Source organism: Zeugodacus cucurbitae, chromosome 6, assembly GCF_028554725.1.
Source record: "Zeugodacus cucurbitae isolate PBARC_wt_2022May chromosome 6, idZeuCucr1.2, whole genome shotgun sequence".
Lineage (NCBI taxonomy): Eukaryota > Metazoa > Arthropoda > Insecta > Diptera > Tephritidae > Zeugodacus > Zeugodacus cucurbitae.
This window is the reverse complement of record NC_071671.1, coordinates 67748089-67769056: the sequence shown is the minus strand read 5'-3', so window position 1 is coordinate 67769056 and position 20968 is coordinate 67748089. Positions and strand designations below refer to the sequence as shown.

The following is a 20968-nucleotide window of genomic DNA, read 5'->3' as shown; positions in this document are numbered from 1 at the left end:
CTATAATGCTTTAATGGCGAGTTGAGTGTAAGTGAGAGCGGCATTGTGGGTGGAAATGCTACACAACAACATATATTGAATGGAGGGCACATTCATTGATGACGTCGCAAGGCAAACGGAGCCATTTTCTCGGGCATTCAATGAAGTCAGGAAGCTGCCGTTTTGTGTATCTACATACCTATAGAAAGTTGTAATATGAAGAACATGCAGCGTGGCCGGGTGACTTAAGAGGGTGGACGGTTGGTAAAAAATCAACAAAACGGAATTTTGCGCTGGGGTCTGAAGTTGCCAAAGCAACTGTCTGTGAAGCATGACAAAGAGCGCCGAAATGAAAACGCTCACATGAGCGTAACATGCAAACATGTGTATGAATAACGGCAACATTGTTGTTTTGCCACACTGTTGACTGTTTGTTGGCCTGCCGTTGACTGCGGTCTGTGGTTAGTTGTTTGTTGGGCCGCTCGCAGAGCAGGCGTGCGAGATGTGTTGCTGTGCGCTGACTTTGTTCTTATTCGAATGATTGTATATACAAATGTATCAAAATCCATAAAAACAAAGGCAAAGAGCATGTTTTCGGTGGAGAGTGAGAGACTTGTTGAATTTTGAATTTTTAGCAGTTTTGAGCAGACTTTCCTCCACGACCATTGCCACTTCGGCAACTTCTTTAGAATTACACTCAACTCATTCACATTTGTGATGTGCCAAAAGGGAGCATGCGATGGTCGTGCTGGCGCTCAACACTCAGTTGCGGTGTGCACGCAAACAAAGAAACAAAGAAAAGAAGCAACAGCTAAACAATGCCGCGACGCCACAGCGTAGCACAACACAGAAATATAATGAAGAATGATTACTTGTCGCCTACTCAGATCAGCTCGCAGCCAGGCAGCCAGTTTACACACACATACGCACACATCAACTTAGTGGCAAGTGAGCTGCTAACAACAGCAAGCAAGTAGGCGAAAAAGGCAGCCAGGCAACCAGGCAGCTTATGAGCACTCGCCAGTCACCAGGAAAACGGTCGCATCAGTGTGCGAATGACTGATTGACCGATCGGACGAACTCTTGTTGTCGTCGTCGTTGTTAGAAGCGAGCGGGTTGCCCCCCCCAATACCCGGAAAGTGCGGTCCCCCCAAATAACTATCAAGCCAATTGAAGTGCTAGTAATGTAAACAGTGAAGCGAAAATTTTGATGAATTAGTGATTTCAACGTGTGAAAGTGCATAATAAGTATACATCAAGAAAAATTTTATTTAACGAAATATACATATATACAAGTGTGTTTGGAAAGATATTTGTTAGAAAGGGCTCGAGTTTGAAAATAAATACGTAAAAAAATGTGAGACCCATAAATAAAAATTATAAATAAATTTAACTTCTATTACAACAAAAGCGCTTTGCAGAGTAAAAAAAAAAAAAACAAAAAATAAAAAAAATATTTATTATAATTTTGAAATAAATTCACACTCGTGCAAGATTTGTGTGTGTTTTTTGGCTAAATTGTACGTCGCATTTTATGTGCAACACCGCAGGTAATACTCGTATTTAGCTGTCAGCTACTAAAAAAAGATATTTAGCAACTTTTAATTATTTATAATGTGCTCGATTTGTGTTATTATATTACGCTGTTGACAGCGCCGTTGCATAAGTCATTTAAGCTGTAAGCTGCCTATTTTGCTTTGCCTTTGCTATGTAGTAGTTGTGGCTAAGACTTTTGCACGATCAGTTTGACAATGAATATGTGAAACCGAAAGCATAGCCAGCCACAGACAGAAAGCGAAAGAAAAGTAAAATCAAGTAAAATCAAAAAACATTAGTAACAATCTGATAAACGCACATAAATGCAATTGACACAATAAATGTGCCTATGAGACGACAAATCTCGAAATAAACAAAAACTATGTGCTTAGTATGTGTGCTACATGGCGTATGAGTGTTGCACGGGGCGTATGAGTGATTATTTGAGCGTGATGGTTGTGTTAATCAACTCAGTTATATTGACAAAGGTAATAACGATATTGCGAAGCCTTTTGGGTGTGTTTAAAAAAAAGTATCAAATACTGGATGGAGACAAAGAAGTCGATAAAAATTATAATAAATTATAAACTTAAAATAAATGAATGGAAATTTTTTTTTAGAAAATACATATATATGTTTGTATGACTTTAAAATAATAATATTTCAATAATTGAGTTAAAAAGATGCATTAATTCAATGCATAAACTCGGCCAGAGAACCTGTAGGTTTGCGTCTTGATGAAAATATATTCACTGTAAACATTATTCCGCTTAATTGCAGGCAATATTTTCGGGAGCCATACTAAAAATAAAGCGTTGGAAGAAAATACTTTCAATTAAATTTTATTAGGTCTACAACTTTGCTTCCGCCGTTTTCCAATAGATGTCTCTAGGGTCAAGCACTGGTCGATTAAATCGATTTTCTTTTATATCGATCTTGGACATTTGTGTCAACATTAACCCAAAACAAGTAAGGAAGGGCTAAGTTCGGGTGTAACCGAACATTTTATACTCTCGCAATTTATTTATTTAACTTAATTTATATTAATAATACACAATTTGACCCACATATTCGTCATATATAGTGCATAAAGTCCATTGAAAGTTGGAAACCATAATATTAGGTTAGAAGCACCGAGGCCTTCGTGTTCGATATATGGGGCCTTAAAAACCTATGGTCCGATTTCTGCGATTTTTAGAATGGGGCTGCCATACTATAAACATGGTATTTTTGCAAAGCTCTGCACCGATATCTTCACTAGTGCTTACTTTATATATTGTAAAGTAAGCGATTCAGATAGTCTTTAAAGTTCTAGTATATAGGAAGTAGGCGCGGTTGTGAAGCGATTTGGCCTATTTTCACAACATATCATTAGGATGTGAGGAAACTATTATAAACCAAGTTTCATTGAAATCGCTCGAGTAGTTCCTGAGATATGGTTTTTAACTCATAAGTGGGCGACGCCACGCCCATTTTCCATTTTGTAAAAAAATCTGAGTGTAGCTTCCATCTGCCATTTTTTATGTGAAATTTAGCGTTTCTGACGTTTTTGGTTAGTGAGTTAACCCACTTTTAGTATTTTTCATCCTAACCTTTGTATGGGGGGGGGGGGGGGGGCGTGGTTATCATCCGATTTCTGTCATTTTTGGACTGTATAAGGAAATGGCTAAAAAACGACTGCAGAAAGTTTGGTTTATATAGCTCTATTGGTTTGCGAGATATATACAAAAAACCGATTTGGGGGCGGGGCCACGCCCACTTCCCCAAAAAAATTACATCCAAATATGCCCCTTCATAGTGCGATCCTTCATACCAAATTGTATTTCGTTAGCTTTATTTATGGCTTAGTTATGACACTTTATGTGTTTTCGGTTTTCGCTATTTTGTGGGCGTGGCAGTGGTCCGATGCTCATTTTCGAAAGCAACCTTCCTATGGTGCCAAGAAATAAGTGTGCCAAGTTTCATCAAAATATCTTAATTTTTACTCAAATTACAGCTTGCACAGACGGACGGACAGACATTCACTCTTCACCCTGATCACTTTGGTATACATAACCCTATATCTAACTCGTTTCGTTTTGGGTGTTACAAACAACCGTTATGTGAACAAAACTATAATACTCTCTTTAGCAACTTTTGTTGCGAGAGTATAAAAATTTTGTAGAGATCTGATTGCATCCCAAACTTATTCTCAACCGAAAATATAATTGTTTGAACCGAATTCTCGACATTTGCGGCAAATTTTGCTTTTCTTTTTTAATTTCAAGAAAAGTGCGGCCTCAGTTCAACGGATTCGGATACGTACGGTGAGTCTGTCCTAAGTGAAAAAAAGCCTTAAATTTACAAAAAAAACGGCGGAAGCAAAGTTGTAGACCTAATATTTGAAATCATCAAACTTTGTATCGTTGGTGCTAAAATTTGAAATTAAATGCCGACTTTAAAAAGTTATCTAATTAAATATGTATTTAGTATTTTCTGATACAGAGACAAATCTATCGTTCTTAATTCTACGGAAGAAATAGAAGGCTTTCCCAATTGATATAAGAAGTTCAGCATCTACATACTTGACTTAAAAATCGAAAATTTCACAAAGAAGATTTTCTTCAAATATTAAGAAAAAAAAATTATGGTTTACAGATTTTCGACTTATTAAAAATTTTGCAAATTTTTCGCTCAATAACCGCAGTATATAAATGAATCTCAGAGGCGATTTCACAAAAACACGTTCTACAGATTTTACAATAGAATAAACTATACCCTTTTATATATTAAGTCTCTGTTTAACTTAATTATTAAAATCACAATACGCTTATTGAAGACTATATTTTATTTTTTCAACAACGAAACTAAAAAAAATAAGAAAATTTTAAATGAAATTCTAATATTTAAATTATATTTTAAAAACCGTGCTGCAACACTAAAAATGTGTGAAAACCCAAAAGTCACTATGTCAACTCGTTGTTATACTTTGCAAATTTATGTATTTGCAAATGCCATTATTGTTCCTACAGCTATATCTTTCACTCAAGTTTCATAATATTTTCAAATATACTTAATATTTTAAACAACAATAAAAATACCAAAACGAAATTTCGGCAAGTGTGTGAAAGACACTCACAAATACACATACATGTGCGCGATTATGAGCAAGTGTTGGTTGTGAAAAATGTCAAGAATTCCAAAATGACAATAAACCTCAATACACGAGAGACATACATATAAATTTAGATGTTTTAATGTATGTATGTGTTATAGTTACTAGTATATGCTTGTATTGCGCATTTGAAAATATTTCTACAGCCCATTAGTGCTGTCAATTGCATTGTGTGGTTGTGTATGCGTGTCCACGAAGATGGTTTGTGTTTGAGAACGCTTGCGAAAGCCTGCTAATTTATTATTTTCTTTATTTAATATATTGTTGTTTATTTTTGCATAAAACAAAAAATTATATACAAAATATCTAGTAAAATTTGCATAAATTATGAAAACGAAAAAATTTTGTTGAACAAAAAGTTGTGCTACAAAGTGACAGAGAGCATTGGTACGTTAACCCGTAACATACGTAGTTGTGTATTAATATTTTAAATAATTATTATTGATGATAAATGATCACGAGCACTATCACAACCATGAGAAATGTTTCTTTTAAATCAAATAATTTAAAAATTTGAACCACAAAAAATTCCACATAAGGGTTAAAGTGGTCAAATATTTGGCAGGGAGAATGGTTGAAATTTCGCACAGCTCGACAAATTAGACGAAATAATAAAACGTCCAATTTGCCTACTTAAAATCTATAATTCCAAATGTGCATCTATACACTCTGCTACACTCAGATGAAGCTCGAAAAAAAATAACTGAAAAATTATTACTGACAATAATAAATTATCAGCAATAAGTATGTTTCGAAAAATTAAAAAATATATATATTTTAACCTATACACACATACGTACATACATATGTATGTCAAAACATGTCAATCGGTCTTCGTTAAACGATGTCGACGACACACCAGTCTCGCCTCCCAAACGCGTGAAATGGAATGTTGAAAAACACCTTTTTGCCTGATGTTGTTGTTGTTGATGTGGAAAAATGTTGCCTTCACATTTTCGTTTCATTATATATTGATGTAAATAAAAATAATTTATGGCATCTTTCAATGTGAAAGATCATTTTTTAGGTTACAAAGTTATGCGTTTCGCCTTAGAACATTTCGAAATTACTTAAAAACCACAACAAAAACTTTGAAATTGACGAAGAGTCCTTGAAGTGTGTTTAGGTAGTCGAATGATCGCTGAAATACAATTTTTTTATAAAAAATAAAGAATTTAGCTGTCTTATTCGTGTATGTTTAGGTAGTACAGTCCTCTGATCTGATGTAACTGAATACAATATTTAAGTCAGGCATCTGTAAAACCAATAGGACAATATAATAAATAGGTTGTCAAATATCTCCCTTTTCCACTTTTTTGCTATTTATTCAATGCTTTATAAAAAGTGTTACAATGATCAGATTTAGTTCAAATATACGCTGTTTCGTTCGATAATCTGTTTCCATTTAGACGGCAACTTCATAATACCCTCCTCGTAGAAGCCCCCTGCGAAGAACTCGAACAGCCACTTTTCACAAACCTCTTTTGAGTTCAACTTTACACCACCAGGGCGTTCGTCATGGACAGGAGCAAGTGGTAATCACTTGGCGCTATGTCCGGGCTATATGGTGGTGCGATAAAAACTCCCATCCAAGCTCCCGTAGCTTCTGACGAGACATCAACGAAGTGTGTGGTCTGCCGTTGTCCTGGTCTAACACTACACCCTTCCTGTTGGCCAATTCTGAATGCTTCTGGTCGATCGCCTGCTTCAAGCGGTGCAGTTATTCTCAGTAAATGGTAGAATTAAACGTGTGGCCATATGGGAGCAGCTCATAGTGAATGATTTCCTTCCAATCCCACCAAACACACAGCAAAACCTTCCTGGCCGCTTGGCCTATCCCTGCTTGGTCACTGTTCGGGATTATTCCTCGGCCTTCGACCACGAGCGTTTTCGCCTGATTGTATGTGATAAATTTTCCGTCGCCAGTCACCATCCGCTTCAAAAATGGGTCGAGATCGTTCCGTTTCAGCAGCATATCGCAGGCGTTGATTCGAACTCCCCCTCTCCTGGGCGATGTCACGAGATGCCACATGTCGGTCTAACTCGAGGTTTTCTATGATTTGATCGGTATTCGTCGTCACAGGTCTTCTGCCGTCTGGCCTATCCATGGTGACGTTTTCACCAGCGCTGAATCGTCGAAACCATTCCTCCGCAGTTCGAAGTGATAGAGTACCATCCCCCAGAACGTTTCTCTAGCGGATATGCCTTTAACGAAGGAAACTTTAAAATAGTGCAAATTTCGGCATTAGTGAACTCCACGTCTATAACTGTTGAACGCAATATCCAAACTAATCATGCATAGCGTCGTTTTTTGTAGGTTATGTCAAGACCTTTCATGGTCTCACCGTGATATTCAAAAAACAAAATGGCGGATATTTGACAACCTAATATATAAAGCCTTACAGCTCACTGAAATCTTCAGATTTTATTCAAATTTCTCTAGAGAAATGTTCTTATTTTTTTGTTTTGGAGGTGTATCTGGACTTTGGCGAGTATTCCTTTGCTGCCTGTCTATAAGGCCGACTTCTGTATAGAAAATAATCAAGTTAAGGATTCCGGTATCCTTTCTGGGAAATTTTATCAGATATCTTTAAAATATTCGACCACAATTTAGTATCTTTTTTACACCAAGAGCGTTCTTAAAAAAATTATAGAATAATTTCAACCCAGAGCATAATAAAAATCAACTAATAAAGTCGATTATATCACATTTTTCAGTCCGTACGTAGAAGATTGAAGGATAATTAGAATTGGTTTTTAAATCTACGTATGTCTTAATTACACTATACGCAGACACTTTTTCCTGAGTAATGGACCAAACTACGCTTTTCCTGGAGATTGAGTGTATTCTCAGTTTTTCGAAGTTAACCTACAAACTCGAAATATTCGCCTTCGAAGCTCCAAAAAGAGCTTTTTTAATTATTATTAATTACCGAATATATTATAGCTACTAAAAGAATCAGATATATAGAAAGTTGGATGTTCGAAAAAAAAATTTCCATATTAAATATTTTCGAAATAAACGTATTTTATATTCAAAAGTACATAAAGACATAAATATGTGCATATTATTTTTTTGTTGAGCTAAACTTAGTTTTATTTCGTATATTATTTTATTTCTATTTTGTTGAGAATTCTTGAATTTTCATTTATTTTTCCTTTTTTGTGCTAAACATAACAAACAGTGCAATAAATACGTATGTATGTACATATGTTTTTTTGTTTTTTTTTTTTAATTTGATTTGCACAGAAATAAAATGATCAGCAGCTCTTCAAATTGAAAACAAATTCACTTAAAACAAATGGGCAAGAATGAATGGGAAAATCCCACTAAAGACAAGAGCACCAAAATACACAGCCACACACCCACTAATTCATATAATATTAACATACATATGTATATTTGTATGTATGTATGCATATAATACTAAAAATCACTTGAAATACAACACAGTGAAATGTACTAACATAAGCAAGACACAATAACTCTTGGCGAGAAGACATTAGCAACAGCGAAGAAGAAGCACGCGGCAAGTGGCAAACGGAAGACTTTTGAGTCAAGTAGTAAAATGCCTAGTGCCAGACATATTAAACCAAACAAAACTAAGCAACTTATTTACTTATTATATATGCACACATATCCTCTACTTGCGTTGGTATGTGAGTGTTCACGCATGTTTGCATTTGCGTGTCCAAAGCAATAATTATTTTGCATAGCAATGAAAACAAAAACACAAAAAAGGGCAACAACTTTTAAAAATATGCATATGTACATATGTATGTCCACACATGTGAATTTGAGAATTTGCAACACTCAAATTTTGTATTAAATGCAACAGGAATATTTGCAAGCATTTCGTGAAGGCCAAGCGAGGAGCTCAGAGCGTGTGAGTTGTGAGTGGAGTGTATGCAAATGTTGACATGCAAAGCGGTTGCTTGGAACACGTGCTTATCCTTGAGTAATATGGACATTTTTATTACTTCAGTATTAAAAATACAATTTCTAAACATTGTTGTTGTTTTTTTTTGGCATATTCGTGATGAACTACAAGCTTGTTTGTTTAACTAAATCCTATGCGTGCTATAATGCTATGTATTTTTATATACAAATGTATGTAAATGTGCATAGTATAATTAGAAACATTTTTTATTAGAAATGCTTGTCCACACATGGGACAACCCAGTGGTGAAACTGAGCTGTCTTTCATTTAACAAAAATAAATAAAACGTCTACAAAGGTTCTCAAAACCATCAGACTACTATTGTAATAATAATAAAATTTTAACTATAAATTTGATCACTCACCTGTGCACTTCAGCGTCTCTCGCACTTGAGGATTTTGACGGTGTATTAAACGGTGGATACTCTTTGACATATGTATTTGCTTGAAATCACCAAATTATTTTTTTTTACATTTCACTTATTTCACTTGATATTATTATTGAATTAAAATATTTCATAATTTTATTTTAACTATTTTATATTATAAAATTTATTTTTAAGAGATGATTTGATTGCAATTAGGAATTTAGTGTAATTTGTAAAATTATTAGGAAAGTGTGAATGTGTGAAAATCATATTTACGCAAATTTATATTTCTACTAAAACTGTTGTGTGAATAATTATAATTTCATTTTTTTTTCAAATTCTAGGGTTTCTATTTATTGGTTTGGGGACTTTTAATAGTGAAATTGATGTATTTAAATGGAGTTTTAATCTAACAAAAGATGCAAAATCTCAAAAATAGTTGGTAATGACTGATTGAAAAAAAATATTTTTCGTGAAACAGAAAAAAATAAGAAACTATTTTGTTAAAAAAAAAATTAATCCCTACCCTGTTATTTTATTTTTTATATCATTTTTATATTTTATATTTATAAATGCATTTTTGTATATTTTTTCCATTTTTTATTAATCACACACTCTCTTTTTTTAATCTCCCGAACGATTTACGAATATATTTTTATGCACTTTTTAAGTTGTTAATTAATTCTTTATTTATTAATATTAATACGAAATTTTTTTCAATATTTTTTTAACCTTAGCACTTTTTCTTAATACTTTTAACCACTCTATTATTATTATTATTTTATTTTATTTTTTAAATTTTTTTATTAACTTTAATATTTTCCTTTGTTGCACTTTCTTATTAATTTCATATTTTTACTTATTACCCGGTAGAAATTTTCATTTCAAACACTGAAAAAATAATAATTTTTAATAATAATTACCAAATTATTTAATGACGAAATTGGTATACAAACCTTTTTCACAAATCCAAAATAAAATCCGAATAGAAATAAAAAAGTTTTTAAAAAAATCTGCAAAAGAAAAAAAATCAAATTACTTTTTCAAAAAAAAAATAAGAATTTCTGACTTTTTGAGTCATACGGAAGTCATATGATTCACAATTGGCCCTAAAAAGCAATAGAATTGAAAGAATCAGACTTGTAACATTTTTTGAAGACGCTTCGCTCCTGAATTTGAAAAAATATGAACTCTATCGGTTTATCGGTATCTAATCGGTTTTGTGGTTCATACCAATTGTAAACTAGTTCATAACTGGTTGATTTTCCACCAAGGGACCTATGTATATTACATTTTCCACCAGTCAGCATAAAATTTACGCAGATGAGTGATCTATTTGTAGGATTTTTCATTCCAGCTTCAATTTCAAGGTACATACAGCAACAACACGCACATTTTCATTAATTTCATGCGTGAAAATCACATTTCACGTTTCGCACTTTTTCATTCGTCTTCTAGCAGTGGGAATTTGTTTATTTAAATGCGATTTAACGACGTGAGCACATGCACATACATAAATATCTAAACACACACGCGCAACAACAACAATTTATTTGTTTATCTAGTAAATATAGTAAAAAACTAAAGTAGGCCGCAAAAAAGTAAAAATAAAAACGAAAATTAAAAATTAAAAATGGAAAATGAAACGTTAACGCCAAGCTACATACGTACTCGTACAAAGATGCTTATAAATTAGTAAAATATTAAGTCGCACGCAACTTTGACATTTTGGCAGTCAACTATTTTGGCAGCACTAAGTGTGCACTTACACATACATGCATATAAATGTACATATATATGAAGAAGTGCTAGAGTAAATCTTCGCACGAAATTTAAATGGCACTAAATAGACAACCACTTGCGCAGCATAATCCAAAACACGCACACCTTGGCACACCCACGCACACATACTTGGCAATGATGCGTGCACATAACTCAACGTCAATATGCCAACGGTGACAGCGGTGCCCGTGCTCGTGTTGACGAACCGTGGAATTATTTAAATAAAAAATAGTAAAATTTAAAATTAAAAATAAAAATTTAAATTTTCGAAAAATAATTTAAAATAAATAAAATTTGTTGAAACAAAGCGCCAACAATTTGTTTCGTCGCTGGCTATTAGGAACCACTAATTTTTTTTTTAATAGCAGATTTAATTTTTCCCGATAGTCGAAATTTTGCGCGATAATTTTTTACGTTAGTGCGAGACGTCGTAAACGCATGAATGTTTTTTTTACAGTTATCATGATTTAATAATTATTATTTGTATATTATTTTATATGAAACAAAAAAATAATATTTAACAGGAGGGAATAAAATTTGTTTTCTGACAAGCTGTCAAATTTTCGTAGAACCACACATCATTTGATTTTCTTTTTGCGCTCAACAAAAATTTTATATATAAACTGTTAATATATTTTAAAATAAAATGTTTATTTGCTTTACGTTCTCCATTATTATATAAAAATATAATTTTTTTCCAATCATTTTACAGTAATCAAAGCTGGCGCCTACACAGTGCTCGAACGAAACGACAGCAGGGGCACGAAGTTGCTTATACGCCCCGTGAGATAGAACCTAAATCAGGAATATTAGCAATCAAGCAGATAAAGACATAAAATTTATTCGAAGCGCTATTTGATATAACGGTATCACAGTAGTGCACAACAGAACATCAGCAAAATGATACGCGATGTCTCTAGCTCAACACTCGGACGCGAGGAGGAACGCAAGCCACTTATGGCGGCGTATATGTTCCAGCGTCGCGTGCTATTCGGTTGCAGCGTGCTGATGGCGGTCTCGCTCATCATGTGGATTGTGGCCATTTCGACGGATCATTGGGTTATTATAACGGGCGGAAAAGGTAAGTTCAATGCTGGTCACGGGTTGTATATTTAAATGATTTTAGATTTTCTTTAGACACATTTTGATTTTACAACGCCAAAGAAAACAAAATGACATTTGTCGTCGCTTAATAACAAACTAAATATGTAGGCACAAACACACACCATGCAGAGTAAAATTCGAAAATTATTCGCCGACAATGTTATTGCCTTTATTACGAAAACTTGTGATTTGTAAATTTGTTTTTGTTCTTTAAAAGTAGGAAGGCATTTTGGCTCGTCAGAGAAGCAGGCTGCCCGGCGCAATATTCACAATTTTATGAGCTAGTTATTCGCACTACACAATTTTTATCGTTTTTTCTTTTTTTTTTTTGCTTTTTTGAATGAATGTTTATATGCAGCAACAGCGTTTTATGGCAATATTTTATACATTTTTTTTTTTTATATATTTTTTTTTTTATTTTTTAGAACGTATTGTTGTTCCGCCTTTAGCGCGAGTCTTTGCTGTTCGGTGCTTGTAATTACCTATTAGATATTGGACGCTTCAGCTTCTTTGTATATCCGTTAAGCGAATCCAATTAGGCAAAGATAATGATTTTTCTTTAAATTTAATGTTTGGTTTACGAATGGCGCATATATTCAATTGCCTTAAGCGCACTAAATTATTTATACGATGCAATATTCTTAAGTATTTCGAAAAAAATGTTAACAGGAAGCAATTTTATGTTATTTTTGAATAGTTCAGGGAAATAATTTTTAAAATTTTAGTTTAATTTATGTAGTTTTGGGAAATTCTTATTTGAGCTCTTATAATTTGCGCATAATCTGAAATAATTTGCATAATTAATAATTATTATTATAATTAATTACATAGTAAATATACTTTTTTATGTTATTTCTTCAATAGGCATATTCATACCGGAGACACGCCGTTTTTTTATGGATTCACACTCTGGTTTGTGGGTGCATTGTCGGCATACGAAAACACCTAACGCCCTGCCCACCGCCAATGTGGTGCGCAATTTTACCTCGATTGCTTATGTGAACCCGATGACGCTCTTGGATGCCAAATTGAATGCATCGTCGCTGGATTTTGTGCGTGAATTTAGTGAGGAAATTGTGGAGATACCAATGAAAAATTTCACAGAGTCCGCACGACGACGCATGTTTGCGCATTGGGTGCGCAATGACGAGGAGGAATTTAAGGCATTCAAAAAAATCTTTGAAGATCTGATATTGAATACAACGGCCACGCAAGCGGAAACAATACCCGTACATGCTAAACCGATCGCAATCGATCCACTAAATGTACGCGAAATAGAGTCACGAAGAACATTCGGTTCGGCGCTACAAAAAGTTATGGTCAATTCGACATCGTATTATTTTGTTATACCCGAAGTGGCGCAATTGGCAATATTTGCCGGTTGGAATGAGAAGCAATATGTGCCGAAGCTGTTCTGGCCTTATGTACGTGATTTAGGCGTACCGGCATTTGTGCTGAATGATCATCAGGTGATATTGCAACTGGTGCCACCGCAGCCACCAAGTAGTGGCCGCGAAGCGAACGGTTATGTTTATCAACCGAATGGTAAGCTAGAGTCGACTAAATATTGTACGAAAATAATTGTATGCAAATTACCTTCATCATCTTTCATCTTTCCAGTTCGCTGCAAGTACATTGACATGTTCAGTAACACCAAAACGTTGAGCAAAGACCCCGGCATCGATATGCAGCTGATGGGTAAGCAAACGTTGCGTTTGGTTTTGCCTCACGACAACACTATTTTACACTATTTCCATTTATTTTTGTAGATTATATACGTACGCAGGCGTCGTTTGCCTGCATCACTGTTTTCGTTATGAGTCTGGGTTCGGTGTTCTCATTTTACACTTTCAAGAATCCGCGTTACATGTTTAAACGTTTAGCCGGTGGCATACACTTGGTTTCCGCCTCCACTGCCGTGGTCGTTTTACAGGTGCTCTTTTCATCGGTCGATTACACAAAGAAGCACTTATTCTACTCTTATCCCGAGGGTGCTGAACTTACGTGAGTATTCGAATAAAAAATAACTTTCTTTAATATTTGCCACGATGAGTTGCACAAAATTTTTGACATTTGTTTTCACAAGCGCGCGAGTAACGGTACGAGTGCGTTTTCCGGTAGCAGCAACCAAAGCACTTACACGTTTCGATTCCATACCGTTCCGCAGTTAATAGCTTAGTGCTGCCACTTTTTAAATATTATTTTTATTTGTCAGAAAAGTTTTCCGAGGGATTTGCAGGCTTTTTTTTAAAAAATGTCATAAAATTCTTAGATAATAATAGTTCTTAGCCTAAATTTACTTTTTTTATACATTTTGGCTCTCCGCACCATATTTTGTGTATATTTATGAAAATTTAACCTTTACATTTATTAATTTCAGATACGGCTATGGCGTCTATTTAGCGTGGTTCACTTTCATAGTGAATCTAGTTTGCGGTCTGTTATTTATGTGGTATTCGGGCAAGAAGAAGGGTTCGAAAGCGCCAAACGATGAAGTAGCCATGGCAGATGAGCCCACAATAATGGGCAGATAATAACTTTCACTAACTAATTTTGTGCAATATATATGTATTTGTTTATACATATATCAAAATAGTGCCCACCGATCATCAGTGTACCTTAAGATACTCACTAATGTGCTCCATGGTTAAACATTTTCCTTTGAAAGCCATTACCAAACACCAAAATTACCAAATAACAAATAATACAAAAATAAATTATTATATTACTTGCTACATAAAGCTGTCAAAACCAAAACGAGACAGTTTATGTAGCACTTTAATTGAATCTTGACATTCTAACAAACATTTGTATGTGAAAATAACTGGTCATCGTTGTTTAGAAATCTTAATTAGTCAGAACTATATGAGCGTAATAAGTTTTTTACTAAAAGAAATTACAGTTCCTAAATGACTAATTTTTAAAGATTATAATAACTGAATTAAAGAATTAAAAGCAATTTTTACTTGAAAATGATCATAAAATAATATGTAAACACACACTTACATATTGAAATGAGCAATCAAAACCAAAAAAAAAGTCACTATTGTTTAAATATTTATTAATTGTATGTACAATTTCATTGTAAGCTATATTTGTATATATGCATGTTCACAAACTTCGGACGCGTTCACTGTTGAATTACTTTTTAAAGAAAAATACCAATGTAATACCACGAATAAACAAGCAATTTATTGACATAAAAGTTAATTTCTCGAGAAGAAGTAAATTTTCTTAAACCAATTACTTAAGGCTTAAAATATTTTGCTAAGTTTATCAGCTGTATACATAAATATAAGTCTCTCTTTCTCTCTTTATAATAAAACATATGTTCGAAATAAACAATTTTTGAAAATTATTTTCTAATGAGTTTGGTAGCTAAACGAATAAAGAGTTTTGTGTTTATTTTTAAATATATCCAAAACAAGACAGGAAAAGGTCCACATTATTATGCTTTTCCCAATATATATATGCAAGTACAATATTTGGTTTAAATATGGGCATTTGTATTGTCAAGATACGGCAAGGCTTGGCATGTGAGTTTTCAAAACAGGGTGACATACGTGTAATAAATTTTTAAATTTGCTTATTGTTTAGAATCCAAACAAATATGTTTACTATTCCATATTTCCAAATTAAAACACAAATTTAAAATGTGCACATTCATGCAACCCTGTGCTGACACGTCCGCATTTCGCTGCTGTCATTGCAATGACAATTGGATTTAACTTATTCTGGAATGCAGTGGACGTGAAACGCGTGTTGTGTTGCATTTTGTGTGTTTTTAAGCACAAATTCCGAACGAAACCGATATAAATCTTTATCGAAAAGGTGAGCCGTGAATAAGACATAAGTTTTCCAATTAGCATACGTCGTATTCTATATTATATACAGCGTAATAGTTTAGCAAAAGTAGTGTCGCAAAGTACCATGTGATTGTACTAGCAGCTTGTTTGCTGCGAAGAGGAAGGGGTTGACATTTCCACCGGCCGTGCAGCTGTGAATAAAAAATCACAAAAAGAAAAAGTTGATGGAAACAAAAGACATCGCACAGGGCAATGTATTGCAAACGTGCTAAGGCCAAATATTTGTGTGTGGATAAAAAATACTTTCATTTGCAAAAAACTATATTCGCAAACATGACGCAATAGCGAAACCTCATACGAAATGTGGCCGCCCACTCCTCGTCGCCCCCCTCAAAACTAATGCTTAAAATTCTAAATATGTGTTACTGTGACGCTTGCTGGCAGTCGCGATGACGAACAAAGAGGAAAATAGTTTATCTGCCGTTTGACTTGTTGCTTATATTATATTTTTATGTTTCTCGTGATATTTTTTTATGTGCTTGTGGTTATTTTTGTGATTATCAATTTCTAGACGAAAGAAAACATTCAGTATGGTAGCTGATAAGGAAAACGTAGCGACTGGTGCCAGCGCAGTTGAAGGTGAGACCACTTCGAAAAAGGCAGCAAAGAAGCAAGCGAAAGAAGCACTAAAAGCTGCTAAGGTATGTGCAAGAAGAAATATTATATAAATCTAGCAAACATTTTCTAATTATAATTTTGTTTTTTATAGAAAGCTGAAAGTAAAGCAGCCAACCAAGCAAACAATGGTGAAGAAGCTGGCGATAGCGTAGATGTATCGGCAGGTCGCTATGGTTCCGCTGGCCTCATTCAATCGAAAGAAAAGTTTGAGGAACGCAAATTTGTGCCGGTGAACGAATTGAGTCAACCAGCCCATAGAGACCAACTAGTTTGGGTGCGCGGACGTGTGCATACCTCACGTTCGAAAGGCAAGCAATGTTTCTTGGTGCTACGTCAGCAGAGCAGCACAGTACAATGCATTCTAGCAGTAGGTGAACGTATTTCCAAACAAATGGTGAAATTTAGCGGCAAGTAAGTTTAAAGTTGAATTACGCTTTTAATAAAATTTTATAAATGTATAAATGTCTTCAACAGCGTCAGCAGAGAAAGTATTATCGATGTGCAAGCTAAAGTAGTGTCTGTGCCCAACAAGATAGAATCCTGTACTGAACAAACAATTGAATTGTGTATTGAACAACTCTTCGTGGTGTCACAAGCAAAACCGCAATTGCCGCTGCAAATCGAAGATGCATCACGTCCGGAAAATCTAGATGTATGTTAAACAAATGTCTGTAGTTTACGAGTGTCTCTAATATTATATTTTATAGGATGCCGACAGTTTGAATATTCGCGTAAACCAGGATACACGTTTGGATAACCGCGTGTTGGATTTGCGTACACCAGCGAATCAAGCGATTTTCCGTTTGGAGGCGGGCGTTTGTCGTTTGTTCCGTGATATTCTAACTGTAAAAGGTTTCACCGAGATACATACACCCAAAATTATCTCAGCTGCCAGTGAAGGTGGCGCAAACGTATTTACTGTCAGCTACTTCAAAGGTAAACCCCGTTAGCTGTATAATTTTTCATTGTAAAAAAAAATACTATTTTCTATTATAGATTCCGCTTATTTGGCACAATCACCACAGTTGTACAAACAAATGGCAATTGCTGCTGATTTCGATAAGGTTTACACTGTCGGCGCTGTTTTTCGTGCGGAAGACTCCAATACTCATCGCCACTTGACTGAATTCGTGGGTCTCGATTTGGAGATGGCATTCAAATATCACTATCACGAAGTCTTGCACACCATTGCTGACACGTTCACTGGTATTTTCAAGGGTTTGCGTGACAATTATAGCCAGGAAATTGCCGCCGTGAATCAACAATATAATGTGGAGCCATTCAAGTTCTTGGAGCCACCATTGATATTGGAATTTGCGGAGGGTGTTAAAATGTTGCGTGAAGCTGGCGTTGAAACCGGGGATGAAGAGGATTTGTCTACACCCAACGAGAAGCTGTTGGGCAGACTTGTTAAGGCAAAATACGACACCGACTTCTATGTATTGGACAAATTTCCATTGGCCATTCGTCCTTTCTACACAATGCCCGATCCCAACAACCCCATGTATTCCAACTCGTATGATATGTTCATGCGTGGCGAGGAGATCCTTTCTGGTGCGCAGCGTATACACGATCCCGATTTCCTTATGGAGCGTGCAAAACATCATGCGATCGGTAAGTGTTTTTGTCCAGAGCGCCATGAGAGTTTCCTGTACTAATTATTTGTATTTCTCTACAGATACCTCAAAGATTGCCGCATATATTGAATCGTTCCGCTTCGGTTGTCCACCTCATGCTGGTGGTGGTATTGGCATGGAGCGTGTTGTCATGCTTTATCTGGGTCTTGACAATATTCGTAAAACCTCAATGTTCCCACGTGATCCCAAACGGTTAACGCCTTAAAATGTTTTGATATAAATGCACAAAAAACAATAATTAAATGGGAAAATGTTCAACGCGGACGATAAATAATGGGTTTCAAATGAATTTTGTGTTTGCTCGATTTCCTTAGAACATCCTAATTTCATCCTTGATCATTCGGAGCCGATTTTCTTTTTGATCTTCTTTTTTAAAGGTTGTTCATTTCTTTATTATTTTTTATCAACTATTTACTTAATTATGTAGTTATTCCAACAGTTGTCTAACAACTGCTATAGTATAAAAGGTGTCAAAATTTCAATTAATACACGTGTTAAGGCTGAAATAAACGAGACATCCTCATAAACAAATATTTGTGGTTTTATTTAAATACAAGGATTAATTGATAAAAAGTTAATTTAAAAAATTTCTGTATATTTATATACACCAATGTTTATTTCGGTGAGCTACATATATATCTATTTCCAGCATCCATTCTCACAGGAAAATTTTGATTTCTTTTTCTATGATGCGATAGCAAGCGATCCTTCAGTAGGGTCTAATATGCGGCAACGGACAGTAAGTATTCTTTAATATTATTTATAAAATGTTTTCAGGCGGTACAACAGCCATAATATTAATGCCAAATGTTGTCGGTCAAAGGTTTGTCTTAAAAGTTGACTTTAGTTTTGGTCAGCACGAAATTTTGTATAATTAAATGAAAATCAAATTATCGATAGCTTCAGGATCTCGTCAGCTGGGCAACACCTCAACTTAATTTGTGCTCGATCATCATCTTACGCATGAACTCCGTGAAAGATATGCATTTTCAGAAGTTTGGAAATATTCTAATCACTCATAAGACTTATTTTAGAGTTGTCTTACAATTCTAAAGCCTCAAAACTCTACCTTTAAAGTAAGCTTACCAATCTCTGGCCTGAGAACAACGACAAGGTTGGGTCAACAACTTATCCTCCACGGGTCTGTAGTGTTATTACCGGACGTGTCACCTTCCCGAACAATGTATTATTTTTTTCGGCCAACCTACCACCTTTACTGCCTCACCACAGGGTCCTACCCATTTTTAAGGAAGATGGTATATAGCTGGTACCGAAGTTGGTTTCCCACAAGTGGAGGCATGCTATTTAGCTTCCTTGGAGCTTCTTTTACGAAAATAATGTAGTCGATTATCTTTGGGTTAGCCCCTATAACTGGTGTGTTTAGCATCTAACAACGAGAGTACGTTTTCTAACCTTCAGTTTCTAACTTCTCGGTACAATTAATTACCAGAGACCAATCAGGCGCTCATCAAAACCTACTCTTTTTCATTGAGCGGATTTGGTGCAGTTAAAATAGATTTATTAAAATCAATGATTCTAATCTTTCGTTCGTATGTTATTTGATATCGACATGGAAAGGAATTTCGATCGAAACGAATTCAATGATTAGACCTAATAAGAAAGAAATTCTTCTCAACTAAATTTTTTTTGGTTTCTGATTACATCATTATAAAAAATAAAAAAATACTTACTTCATAAAATTACTAAAAATTATGAAATTCACTTGAAGTTATTTTTCTGATAGCTTTCTTTCGTGTTAACGTATAATTCCACGAAAAATAGACTTCTCATTTTTCTATTTTGTTTATTATTGTTCAACGTCATTTAAGCTTACTTAATTACAGTGGAACTTCTCTAACTCGAATCACCATAATCCATAAAAAAACTTCGAGTTAGAGACTTCGAGTTATAGAAACTTTCATTAATACTTAAATTTTTCAAAAAGCTGCAAAATATAGATTTACCCACAGTTTTAGGTATTTACTTCGCAAAAAGTTTTATTTAAATACATCAAACATGTATTTTGTAATTTTGTTTGTTGCACTTCTTCTATCTGATGCCTTTGTTACACGATTTATGAAATCTATAAGTGTAATATTGTATTTTTTGTTCGCCTCCGTTCGATATAGAGGGACTCCTTTAAAATTGTTCCTTGATAGTAAAATTTTAAATTGTGTATTATGCCCTGGTCGAAAAAGTTCGATTTATGGAAGGAAATTTGTAAGAAATTTGACTTCTATTGCCAATTTAAAAGTTCGAGTTATGGAGATCTTCGACTTATAGAAGTTTGAGTTATGGAAGTTCCACTGTATTCTATTTTTGTTCTAATATCTATTTACAATTTTTCATAAATTTGTTTTAGTTATTTCCAAAGCCTGCGGTGTCAATAAACCTCCTCTTTTGCAACAACATTCCGCAATACTCATCGGTTCACCTGAGCTTCGTGACCTTTACACGATTCTCTGTTGATGCATTATGTTGCTAAACAACAACAACAACACCAGCGGCAGTGCACGCCAACAAGCTATAGAGGTGTGTCAGTCCTTTACCATTGTATGCCCGTACTTGCATTTGAGCGACGCCATTTTCTTCGACACACAAGAATAAAAACACAAAAATTAAATTACCCTTTCAACACCCTTCTTGTTTCACACAAACAACACACTGCACATGACTTCCTTGTCTGACGCACACATATGCAAGCTCTAGCGCTCTCGCGTACTCCTGCAGTGTGCTCGACAGCAGAGTTTCGTCAAAATGAACGCCAGATCTGCATTCCTACACCATTTACACAATTAATAAAAATTGGTGTGGAGGCGTGGTTTATCCTGCACCAACACACATGCAACAACACGCTAATGTTGTAAACGAAACTGGTTTTCCGCCAATCAGCGCGCACTAGTGGGTACTTCGAAAGTCAATAGAGTCAGCTCTTTCCTGCTACAGTGTCAGCGCCACAAGGCGGCTTTGCGCTGACCGCGCAC

General features: G+C 34.8%; 2 protein-coding genes across 2 annotated transcripts; both read left to right on the top strand.

The window, feature by feature from the left end:
* Nucleotides 1–451: 451 nt before the first annotated feature.
* Tmem178 (uncharacterized) lies at nt 452–15208 on the top strand. The gene is made up of 6 exons (XM_054234119.1): nt 452–1529; nt 11472–11840; nt 12728–13408; nt 13484–13561; nt 13633–13867; nt 14244–15208. Exons 2-6 carry the CDS (start codon nt 11660–11662, stop codon nt 14395–14397), a joined length of 1329 nt encoding a protein of 442 aa, XP_054090094.1. The 5' UTR covers nt 452–1529; nt 11472–11659; the 3' UTR covers nt 14398–15208.
* Nucleotides 15209–15534: 326 nt separating this feature from the next.
* Nucleotides 15535–18515, top strand: LOC105212131 (aspartate--tRNA ligase, cytoplasmic). The gene is made up of 7 exons (XM_011183920.3): nt 15535–15694; nt 16241–16370; nt 16439–16758; nt 16822–16999; nt 17055–17283; nt 17344–17961; nt 18026–18515. The coding sequence occupies exons 2-7, from the start codon at nt 16260–16262 to the stop codon at nt 18187–18189; spliced, it is 1620 nt and encodes a 539-aa protein (XP_011182222.1). The 5' UTR covers nt 15535–15694; nt 16241–16259; the 3' UTR covers nt 18190–18515.
* The last annotated feature ends 2453 nt before the right edge of the window (nt 18516–20968 follow it).

Excerpts from the sequence above, each read along its gene's own strand:
- Tmem178 (XM_054234119.1), top strand. The coding sequence starts at position 11,660 with ATGATACGCGATGTCTCTAGCTCAACACTCGGACGCGAGGAGGAACGC. Across the intron at positions 13,409-13,483 it reads TTATGTTTATCAACCGAATG|TTCGCTGCAAGTACATTGAC; the intron begins GTAAGCTAGAGT and ends TCATCTTTCCAG. Across the intron at positions 13,562-13,632 it reads CATCGATATGCAGCTGATGG|ATTATATACGTACGCAGGCG; the intron begins GTAAGCAAACGT and ends TTATTTTTGTAG.
- LOC105212131 (XM_011183920.3), top strand. The coding sequence starts at position 16,260 with ATGGTAGCTGATAAGGAAAACGTAGCGACTGGTGCCAGCGCAGTTGAA. Across the intron at positions 16,371-16,438 it reads AAGCACTAAAAGCTGCTAAG|AAAGCTGAAAGTAAAGCAGC; the intron begins GTATGTGCAAGA and ends TGTTTTTTATAG. Across the intron at positions 17,284-17,343 it reads TACTGTCAGCTACTTCAAAG|ATTCCGCTTATTTGGCACAA; the intron begins GTAAACCCCGTT and ends TTTCTATTATAG.